This window comes from Primulina tabacum, chromosome 5 (assembly GCF_025594145.1).
Source record: "Primulina tabacum isolate GXHZ01 chromosome 5, ASM2559414v2, whole genome shotgun sequence".
In the NCBI taxonomy this organism is placed as follows: domain Eukaryota; kingdom Viridiplantae; phylum Streptophyta; class Magnoliopsida; order Lamiales; family Gesneriaceae; genus Primulina; species Primulina tabacum.
Genome location: NC_134554.1, coordinates 12,524,427 through 12,535,750, shown reverse-complemented (window position 1 = coordinate 12,535,750; position 11,324 = coordinate 12,524,427). Strand labels below are relative to the sequence as shown.

Below are 11,324 nucleotides of genomic sequence, written 5' to 3'. Positions count from 1 at the left end.
TTTACATAAAAACAAATATTTTAAGTTTTAAGTTTTAATTTCATCAATTTGTCAGGCTGTTGCTCTACCCCTCGTAAAAATGCTTCATTTGTTTGAACGTGTTTTTAATTTTATTTTATGGTTTTATTGATTGATTATTACTTCATGAAATTTCACAAATATTCACATGTTAATCTCAAATTTGAGTAGCATCTATGTCCGAATTTGGTTTGATTCACTCATCTCAAAGCCTTTTCTTATTGCCATATTTTATTCCTTGATTTATTCAACTATTTTAATGAACTCAAAAAAGTATGTAAATAAAAAAGTATGTTGGAGAGATGCTTGACGACAAAAGTATTATTCAGATAATAAAAAATGAACACAAATGTGTTCTTAATTCCAAAGAAAAATCAAACACGAGTCTCCAAAATCAAATAAACCAAAATAAATAAATAGAATTTATGGAAGATTAAAATTCATTTGTTCATGCCAGTTGCATTCTTCACCGCATCGACTGCACCCTGTGCCTTGGCCTGCGCCTGCTGCCCTGCCTGAAAAACACATCGAAAAAAACAAATTTTGGAAATTCCAATGGAAGTGAATTCAGACCATTAAATGTAACTTTTTTTAAAAAGAAAAAGTCCATAAATAAGAAGGGAGACTGTTTCCATTTATAACGTGTTTCCTTCCTCATTATTACTATAAAATAAATAATAATAAAAAATTCATATTCTTAAATTCATAAATTATATATATATAATTTTTTAATGTAGGTGTGTACATTTATATATTTATTTATTCGTAGTTAAAGTTGTGAATTTTTTTGTGATAATAATTGTATTAAAATTTTACTATAAATTTTTATTTATGAAATGATTAAATTCAATTAATTATATATTTCAAATTTTTTTATGAGTGATCCGCGGACCGGCCGTCTAATCCGCAAACCGCTTTGGGCTGGGTTGAGAATTGGGTTGGGCCGGCCTGACCCTTTGACAGCTCTGATTTATCAGATTACTTGTTGTTAAATCAGCTTACTTGTTGTATGGATTCTTTGGCAGATTGCGCAGCATTTGAGGCCTTATCCATCATCTGGTTGCCCTTCTCCTACAGTAAAAGAAAGGAGGAAAAAAATCAACACATGAATAAAAATTTAGCCAATTCTGAAAAAAGTGTCGTTAAATTAAGTGAAAAGGAATGATCAAGAAAAGAAGAGTGCATAAAACAGTGAAGCTAAATTAAACCTGTGCTTGCCCCTTGGCCTGGCCGGCGTTGTAGCTAAGGCTGTGGGAATTGTCCATATTCTATTAATCAAACTCTGAGTAATGAAAACACGAGAAATCAATTTCAAGTAAACAACACTTTATGAAGGAAATAATTTCAGAGCATCGGGGACCTACATTTATAGTTGTGGAGGCCTATTCACTGGTCGCCATGTGTATTTGGTTCTATATATGGGGTAGAACTATTTAATGGCAATAGAATAGGGACAGCATTGAAAGCATCTACGCCAACTTACATGCAGAAAGATTGAGAGGGCACTCAGAAATCTTACGGTTTCGGTGCAACATTTACCGTTGGATCAAATGGTACTATAAGTGAGATCATCCAAGAAAATATCGGCCCCTTTTTACCTCAGAATCCATTCATTTTCTTCATCCCCTGATCTACTACTTGGTTATTTCTGTTTTATAGCAAACTATAAATTCATTTTATTTAGGGTCATATACACCAAGAATAAAAATGACAAATATCAATATCATAGATATCATACAAAATCTAATACAATGCAGGTATATGTTACGGAAGGCATTTTCCAATGACGACACAATGACTTAAAAGTACCAGCTCACCATCTCAAGATCAATAGCAGCTTGAAATACCAATCACCAATTCATGCTCAAGAACAGTTCAAGAAAAGCTTCACTTCCACACCAGTGGTATCGCAAAATGAACCGAGCTTTACGCATAGGTTGCAGAGCGCCAGAGCACAAGCATGACTAGAAGGGCAGTGCACTTTATAAAGCATTTCAAAGAAGAACCGTAGCAAGCAAATCAAACAAGGAGACAGAAGCAAATCTTTTGACCGTAATTTAGACTCTTGATGAGCTTAATAATATGATTTCTTGATATAATCATCTTATCCTTTTAACGATAGCTTCAATTGCTGGATTTGATAGTTAATAGATTTCGATATCAAGCCCCTTTGGGCCACATAATCCCAAAAAATATCCAAGGTACTGCTATCAGAATATGAAGCATTCATGCTTTTGTAGATTTTAAGAGTAATCATCAGATGTTTCTTGTACATCTCATCTAACAAAGTTGATGCGCTAAGAACATCGCCAGATCTCAAGTATGAATAGGCCAAACTGGTGTAGACAACAGCATCTCCTATTATCCCCCTTCTTTGCATGATAGTAAATATCTTTGCTGCGCAATTAACCTTTTCTTTCTTGCACAATCTTCGTATAACTGCCCGATAAACAGTGATGTCAACACAGATACCCTTTTGAACTAACTCCTCGAGAAATCTAAAGACTGCTTCTTCGTCCTTTTGATCGCAATACAGATCCACAACCCATGCATATGTGTTATAATTTGGTGAGACTCCAGCACCAAGCATACAAAATAGCATCTCTTTAGCACTGTTAAGCTCTCGAGCTTTACAGAATCCATGAATCAATGCATTATAAGTAAAATGATCTGGGCGTAGTCCAGCCTCGAGCATCTTATTTTTAACTTTCAAAGCAGACCACATATCTCCAATCTTGCAATAAGCATTAATCAACGTGTTGCATGTGATATTGTCGGGCACTATTTTTCTGTCACTCATTTCATTTAGCAGTTTATTTCCATCCTGTATCCGGCCCTCTTCACATAACTTCCGTAGGATTGCGTTATAAGTAACTACCCCTGGGTACAACTCTTTGGCCTCCATTACACCACGCAATCGTAGAGCTTCATCAATATCGTTGACTCGGCAAAGCCCATCAATCAAAGTAGTATACGTCACTTGGTTGGGAATAGCACCTTTGATTTCCTTAAAAATGCTCAAAGCCTCTCTCATTCTACCTTCTCTACAATAACTATAAATAAGACAATTATAAGTTACAATATCAGGAGATACACCTCCTCTTTCCATCCTATCTTGAACAGACAAAGCCTCATAATGCATAGACCTTTTACAATACAATGAGATTAAGGTGTTATAAGTGAAAAGATCAGGAAATATGTTTTTTACCTCCATTTCACTCAATAATTCCTCCGCTTTCTCCACATCACCGGACTTACAGCAAGCGTGAATCAAGACATTATAAACATGTATATTGGGAAAAACCCCAATTTTAATCATCTTCCTATAAGTTTTCCACACAGTATCAGTCAATCTTTCCTTCACCAAAGAATTCAAAAGCACGGTACAAGCATGCAAATGCGGTAGATACCCGCAAACCCTCATGTGCTCAAACACTTGAATTGCATCTGAAGTCATCTTAGAATTGGAAAAAAATATCACCAGCCAACTCAAAACATGTGCGTTAACTTCACGATCGTCATAGTTACTCACAAGAGCTTTCAAAACAGGCGGTGACGAAAGAAAATCTTTACAAGCAGCCCTTTCGAGCAAATTTTGAGCAGCCCTGAAATGTCTTTGCTTTGTGAGAATGCAAATCATGGTCCAAGAACATTGCAAAGAATGTTTATAGTGCGGAATCGACTCGACCCATTTGAAAAATGTCCAAGAAATTGATAGCCCGTATGAAGAAAGAACTAAAAACGCTTGATTAATTATGGATGAAGTCACAACAGAACCAACCTTTAATTTCAAATGATTGTCCCAAAGTCCCTTAATTACAACCGCACACACAGATTTCACTAACTGGCTTTCAGAATTCGCGTAAATTACGCTTGCCATGAGAGATGTTTCCAATCACAGCAGACCTTCTTTTGCGACTTATTTGTCAAAGATTCGTCACTTCACAGGAGATTATGCGTACCGATGAAAAAATAGGGTCATCGAATTCCTCAATCGTTCTTGTACCCCTTCCTTGTGTTCGATAAAAGGTGTGAAATAGGCGTTATAGCAACATCAGCTGAAGTCAAAACCTTTTCAATGGATCTGTCAATGGGTTGAAAATCAACGGTTGATTCCAGTGGAGGCGGCAACCTTATAGACTGGTCGAGTGTGTGAAGTATAACGAGAAACCGACCGTGAAGAATCAAATGGTATTATTATTTGATTATCTAAAAAATGAAGGAATTCATCAAATTGTTGAATAGTTTGTTTAAAAGTTCCCTAATATAACCAAGAGGGTTTACAATTGCGAGATATTGTTTACAACTAATTTCTTGTGAGAAAAAACTTGTGTGAGACGGTTTTACGAGTGATATTATGTGAGACAAATCTCTTATTTGGATTATCCATGAAAAATAATTACTTTTTATGCTAAAAATATTATTTTTTTATTGTGAATATCGATAGGATTGACCCGTCTCACAAATAAAGATTCATGAGACCGTATCACAGAAGACCTATTGTTTCTCACGTGAGAAATATGTCTCAATTTAACCTTGTTAATGCGATTCAAAGATTTGGTGTGTATAGAATGATAACGATCGGAAGTGGGCAAAACTTTTTGCAAGAAATAAATAAAATTCTTATTTGATAGTATAATATTACTAAATATTTACAATACTACGGGAAAATAACATGAACATACACTTTTGACATACAATTGAACTCTTGGGATATTTTGCTTTTTCAAAATTGAATATTAAAAGCCATTGGCATATTTTTTTAAATCAAATATATACTATTTTAATTTATTTTTAAACAAATCTACCATTTTTACACTGAGTTAGCATTTATGACAGTAGTTTTATTTCCCAAAAAGAAACCAAATATACCATTTACTCCTCAAAACATTTAGAACTCTTGTTCCAAAACAAAACCAAATGTCCAAACATTGCCTCTATTATTTTTTCTCTAATAAATTTCGTAAGCATTTAAAGAAGTTTTAAAAGCCCTTTCTCTTAACAAAACAAACTTCGTAAGCATTTCGAATGATAAGAAAATGGAATTGTTCAATATTCTTTATCCATATTTGTCCACAAATTGTTTTGAATCCTTAATGGTAGGAGCACACCTTATTTGGGATATTTCTATGCCATGTGAGTTGTCCTGCGAAATACGAAGCCTTGGATGTTCAAAATAAGGTGTGATTTCCTCGTAGTATGTAAATATAAAAGCATTGTTTGGGTACGTAAAATAAGGGAGAGATTGATAAATAATCATCCTTATCTCATATTTGGTACCTTTTTAAAAAGCCCATGATATTGATCAATAATTTTTTAGAAGGATAAAATGTCCCTTCTATTAGGTTTGATAATTTTAATTTAATGATAAAATACAATACAAATGACTTAATTGCCCTTAATTTATAAATGATTTTTATAAATCTATGCTAGTAGGTAGAAATTAAAATCAAATAAATATTGTTATTTATTTTTATATATTATATAATATGATAATTATATAAATGAATTTGAGATAATTATGTAAATAATTTTTATAAATATCAATAAAATTATTAGTATCACTCGATTAACTTTAAAAATTGATATTTGACTTGACTCATAAAATCAAGGGCTTAATTATCATATTATATATTATATAAAATTAGGTAAAAATAAATAAATCATGCAAGTACTATTGACGCATGAACAAATAAAAAATATGAACTCAAGCAACAACTTTGAAATTATAAAATTTATTATGATAAGGTTAATTTTGTCATTACAATCTAATATATAAATTTAATCACTCTTATTAAAATCATACCAAACATTAAGTATAATATCATACATCTTATTTATCCTAAACTTATCATTATATATCACATGTTTATCCTATCATGTGTACCAAACTATGCCAAATATAATAGCATAGACTCACCGGTCATTTTTGTGACACTTTTTCTTTCACAGAGAAAAGCAATAAACCGAATTGACCTCTTTCCACTCACTTCCTTGGAATGCTTCTTTTTATCACGAAACAAGAAGTTGCTTCAAACACTGAAGGAGATAGACTGATCATAAAATCATCATCATCATTATTTTTATTGTAGTATAATTGAAGAATTGTTTTCAGTTTTCAATCACATTTTCTTGGGAAACACCTTTGGTGTACTTTTTTGCACTAAGAGAAGGACTTAAAGACACCTTAAATAGGTTGCATTTATCATTGATGATGATAATACGCAAAAGATAAGGGTTGAAAAAAAGTTACTCAAAAGCAATTGACTTTGGTGAACTGTCTTTTCTATAAAAAAATAATGCAAAGAAAGAAAAGGTAAAGGCAATTGTATTTTTTGTTATGTCATTGTAGATTTTATATAATTTGATACTTTTGCTATCTTATTTTATTCTTACTTCCATAAACGTCACATTTGATTTTTTGGTCATGAATTGTTAGTGGAACAACACGAGCAGCAAGCAATTGCCACAATCAATTTTTATTTCCTGATTCCATTACAAGAAGATTATTGAACTTAACCAAAACCTCTGGTTCATCTATAGAAAGAAATGTATGCAGCAAAACCACGTTCACTGTACCGCAAATTCCCAGGCGCTCTCACAGCGCAGCCGCCTTCAGATGCTCATATTCCGGAGACCTGATATTTTCCGACGAGGAATCGGACGCGATGGATTTCTCCTGTTTCGGGATATGCAATAATGACAGAATCAAAACACTGCCATTTCCCCAAGACAGGATGTTGCGGGTGGTTCACTCGTCGTCACATGAGGAAGCGAGTGTCACAAAAGTTTGGTTTGTGCCTGTTCTGGATCACCCTCTTTCGTCGAATCGATACTATGTGCTTAAAGCCAAGGGAAGACACAAAGGGTGCGTATGGATTTCTAATATGTTGCTATATATTATACTAGGATCACTTTGATCGATGTAATACTTTTCACTGTTTAATTTTTGCAGACAAGCTTACACATGCTCCAGGGAAGGAGAAGAGACACTGTGCTGCTTCAAAAATCTTGGAACGGATTCAAAAACACGACCTTTTGATTACAGAAACAGGTACCAACAATTCGAGATTCATCACAATCACAGAGGTGGTTTCTTCGCACAGTCGCTAGAATGGGACGGCTATCCTCCAGATTTCCTCAGAAAAAATGGGTGGGAAGTTTACGTATCCCACTCATTCAAACTCAATCTTCAAGAAACTCGAGATCATCTCCATAGCTTCACCTCATCGAACCTCCCCGAACTCAACTTCCCACTATACTCGAAACGTTCGACATCAACCGTGATCGGAAGCTGGTACACTCCATTTGCTTTCGTGAGAGAAGATGAAGGGAACAGCAATATGATCAGTATCGGTGATCAGATGAGAAAGAGCTTGATCTATGAATGGAGCTTAAAGCAGTGGTGGGAGGAGATATATTCTTGCGAAAACGGGTCGAACCAGGGCCGAAACAACAACCTTGTGTCTATGGACGTGAGAGTGAAGAGGTCGTTCTGTTTGGTAAGAGGTATGGAAGCTGAGAAGGACGATGACCGTAGGCGAGATTTCGAGGGTTTTCAATGGTTTCGAGTGGGGGAGAGGAGTGGGTTAAGGAGAGCGGGTGTGGGGTTGAGTTTGGGTGTATATGAGAAGTTGAGGGGCTTACAAGCGAGGAGAGGGTGGTTTGATAATGATGGGGAAAAGGAAATCAGGGTTCATGGCAGGAAGGAGATCGAAAGTGGGAGAGAGTGGAGGAGGTTTGGTTGCTATGTTTTTGTGGAGAGCTTTGAGTTGAGGAGAATGGATGGGGGTTTGTTGATTAATTTTTCTTTTAGGTATACTAACAGGGTTCAATGCAAATGTGAGTAAGCAATGGGTTCAAATTATAAAATGTACATATGTAAAGTTTGTGATATATGTGAGATCATTCCACTTCCCAATTTTGTTGTGAGAAGATAGGTTGTGATATACACCGATCAAATTTGTGAGAATGATCTCCAATCTGACATAACTCGTTAAAAAATATTACTTTTTTTTATGTCAAAAATAATATTTTTCATGATAAACCGTCACATAAAAGACATACTCTTAGTTGAGTGCATATATATATATATATAAATATGTCACATAATATATACTTTACGTGGCTTGCATTCTTAGAGAACCCACATAATAACTTAATAATTATACCAATTTCACTTCTTTTTCTCATTGGATTAAACCAATTTCGCGTTCATTGTGAAGTATTTCGTGTTCATCTTTCCTTGTTCATGTGACGTACAAGTCTTGCAAATTTGCCGATCGCCGAATAGTTGTAAGTAAAATCGACCATCGATTCTCTCTCTCTGAAAAATATTAATCAAATATGTTTTGCAAAAATATTAAAGTTTATGAAAAGAAGTTGTAAGTTAATTTAATTTTTTTGCTTTTTGTTTCTTCATTTAATTCAATCTAATCTGTCGCGCCATTGGATAATTAGAGATTAGAAATTTAAATTTTAAATTGCGTAAATTGTTGAAAATATTATAGTTTATATTGTTATATTTAAATTTGCAAAATTTAAACCATGCTGAAGAAAATTAGACGAAAAGTCAAAACCATCGTCACCAAGCCATTCAAGAAAAAGCGAGGAAATAAACCAAATACCCCGCCCGCCGCCTCTCCTCCGCAGCCATCTTCCCCCACCATGTCGCCGCCGCGGACCGCCCAAAAAGCACCACACTCTCACCCATTTCTCTTCCCTAAAACCCATTCTTCAGTCCTCCCTGATCCCTCCCCGTTATTCGCCTCACACCTCCACTCCACCCCCTTACCCACAAACTCTTTTTTCCAGAACTTTGTCCTAAAAAATGGCGATCAGCCCGAATACCTTCACCCTTATCTGGTCAAATCATCGCAATCTTCACTGTTCCTTTGTTTTCCATCTCTATCCGATAATCCTGCGTTCATTTACCAGGCTTTCGTTGATGATCTCATCATATCCACCTTGAATAACCCCAATCCAATTTCAACCCACATCGTATCTGCCTTTGATGACCTCAGCGTCACATTAGACTTCCCCTCCAGCAATATTAGGTTCCATCTTGTTAGGGGGAGTCCCTTTTTGACGTGTCATGTGATGAGTAGTGCCGCAGTTTCGATTTCTACAATTCATGCCATTCTTGAATTGTCTCCCAATAGTTCTTGTACTAAATACACCATTAAGCTGAATAACAATCAGACATGGCTCTTGTATTCGTCTTCGCCAATAAGTTTAAGCCATGACTTAAGTAGGATTACCTCTAGCATGTTTTCGGGTGTGATTAGGATCGCTTTGCTACCTGAGTCGAACCCAAGATTTGAAGCCATTCTTGATCGATTCAGTTCATGTTATCCTGTGAGCGGTGAAGCAGTTTTCACAAAGCCATTTTGTTTAGAATATAGATGGGAAAAGAGAGGTTGGGGGGATTTATTGATGCTTGCACATCCTCTCCATCTTCGCCTTCTATCGGGTGCCGATTGCCCTGTTACCATTTTAGAGGATTTCAAGTACACTAGTATTGATGGCGATCTTGTTGGTGTCGCTGGGGATTCTTGGGTATTGAGAAGTGATCCTGTGTCTGTAACTTGGCATTCTGTCAAGGGGATTGAGGAAGAATCATATCCTGAAATAATTGAAGCTCTGGTTAAAGATGTTGATGCTTTGAATTCGGGTACCATAGCAACTTCCTCATCTTACTTTTATGGGAAATTGATTGCTAGAGGTGCAAGATTGGCACTGATTGCTGAAGAAATATATTATCTTGATGCGATTCCGGCTATTAGGAAGTTCTTAAAGGAAACGATCGAACCTTGGTTGGATGGGACATTTGGTGCTAATGGTTTCTTGTATGATGCAAAATGGGGTGGATTAGTGACTAAACAAGGATCGATGGATTCGGGGGCTGATTTTGGATTTGGACTATATAATGATCATCACTATCACCTTGGGTATTTTGTGTATGGAATTGCTGTGCTTGCCAAAATTGATGCTGCCTGGGGGAGGAAGTATAGGCCCCAAGCTTATTCACTCATGGCTGATTTTATGAACTTAAGCAGGCGAGCAAACTCGAATTATACCCGTTTGAGATGTTTCGACATGTGGAAATTGCATTCTTGGGCTGGAGGTTTAACTGAATTTACAGATGGTCGTAACCAAGAAAGCACAAGCGAGGCGGTGAATGCATATTATTCGGCTGCTCTATTGGGATTAGCATATGGAGATAGCCACCTTATTTCAGTTGGATCCACTATATCAGCTTTCGAAATACAGGCAGCACAGACATGGTGGCATGTGAGAGAGGAGAGCAATTTGTATCCGAAAGAATTTGTGAAAGACAACAGGGTAGTTGGTGTTTTGTGGTCTAACAAAAGGGACAGTGGCCTTTGGTTTGCTCCAGCCGAATGGAAGGAGTGCCGGCTTAGCATTCAACTTCTACCTATACTGCCAATCAGTGAAGCTATATTCTCGGATATGCGTTTTGTAAAAGAGCTTGTGGCATGGACCTTTCCAGCGCTTGCAAGGGAAGGGGTCGGAGAAGGTTGGAAGGGATTCTTGTATGCACTTCAAGGAATCTATGACAAAAAAGGCGCGTTAGATAATATTCAAAGTTTAAATGGTTATGATGATGGGAACTCATTGACGAATCTTTTATGGTGGATTCATAGTAGGGAATATGAAGAAGATGGATTTGAAAAGGAATGGAAATTTTGTTGGTTCCGGCACTATTGTCATTGAAATGCTCATTTCTTTGGAGTGAATTGATAGAATAAGGGGATTATAATTTGGGGAGAAAATCTTGCATAGAAAAAATATGTATTCCCATTGTGTACCATATTTATTTGAAGCTTCTTATATTGGATTACTTGATATATACAGTTTCCCTTGCTATGAATTTGATTTGTGAGAGTTCTTTGTGCTAATGAAAGAGTGAAGTTCTTTTTTTTTTTTTTTGGAGTATGTTTTTAACAGATTGTGTGTTCTTTATTGGATCATTTAGTTCAACCTTTGAATCAAGTCTTTTGCTACTATGAAATTACAGACAACATTTGCTTCTGCTGTAAAAAAAACTGGATATTTCCCCGCTTGTTCCATCATTTATACATTAAACAAGAGTTTACAGTTTTTTTTTTCTTAGAAGATTAGTAATATTCACCGGGTAAATTTATCATTTTTTTAATCTTTTAGCCTGTTCACCTATAGTATATTCACCAAATCTCATATTTAATTTAATCTTTTATACATTCTCATTTAAGTTCACAAAATATTATATGATTCTTTCCGATATGATTCTTTCCGAATTCTTT

General features: G+C 35.6%; 4 protein-coding genes across 6 annotated transcripts; 2 read left to right on the top strand and 2 right to left on the bottom strand.

The window, feature by feature from the left end:
- Positions 1–324: 324 nt before the first annotated feature.
- On the bottom strand, positions 325–2,009 carry LOC142546676 (uncharacterized). Of its 3 annotated transcripts, none has more exons than XM_075654518.1 (4): positions 1,873–2,009; positions 1,227–1,300; positions 1,021–1,089; positions 325–533 (listed from the first exon to the last, which is right to left on the bottom strand). In XM_075654518.1, the coding sequence occupies exons 2-4, from the start codon at positions 1,281–1,283 to the stop codon at positions 459–461; spliced, it is 201 nt and encodes a 66-aa protein (XP_075510633.1). In that variant the 5' UTR covers positions 1,284–1,300; positions 1,873–2,009; the 3' UTR covers positions 325–458. The 3 variants fall into 3 exon arrangements, with proteins under 3 accessions (XP_075510633.1, XP_075510632.1, XP_075510631.1); XM_075654517.1 differs by having other exon boundaries at positions 1,836–1,983; XM_075654516.1 differs by lacking the exon at positions 1,873–2,009 and adding an exon at positions 1,383–1,602.
- A 113-nt stretch (positions 2,010–2,122) lies between these two features.
- Positions 2,123–4,217, bottom strand: LOC142546670 (uncharacterized). Its single transcript, XM_075654508.1, has one exon. The coding sequence runs from the start codon at positions 3,896–3,898 to the stop codon at positions 2,123–2,125; it is 1,776 nt and encodes a 591-aa protein (XP_075510623.1). The 5' UTR covers positions 3,899–4,217.
- Positions 4,218–6,427: 2,210 nt separating this feature from the next.
- On the top strand, positions 6,428–7,949 carry LOC142546672 (uncharacterized). Its single transcript, XM_075654511.1, has 2 exons — positions 6,428–6,886; positions 6,974–7,949. The coding sequence occupies exons 1-2, from the start codon at positions 6,687–6,689 to the stop codon at positions 7,866–7,868; spliced, it is 1,095 nt and encodes a 364-aa protein (XP_075510626.1). The 5' UTR covers positions 6,428–6,686; the 3' UTR covers positions 7,869–7,949.
- Positions 7,950–8,425: 476 nt separating this feature from the next.
- On the top strand, positions 8,426–10,926 carry LOC142546667 (glucan endo-1,3-beta-D-glucosidase). The gene has a single exon (XM_075654505.1). It carries the CDS (start codon positions 8,566–8,568, stop codon positions 10,753–10,755), a length of 2,190 nt encoding a protein of 729 aa, XP_075510620.1. The 5' UTR covers positions 8,426–8,565; the 3' UTR covers positions 10,756–10,926.
- Positions 10,927–11,324: the final 398 nt, after the last annotated feature.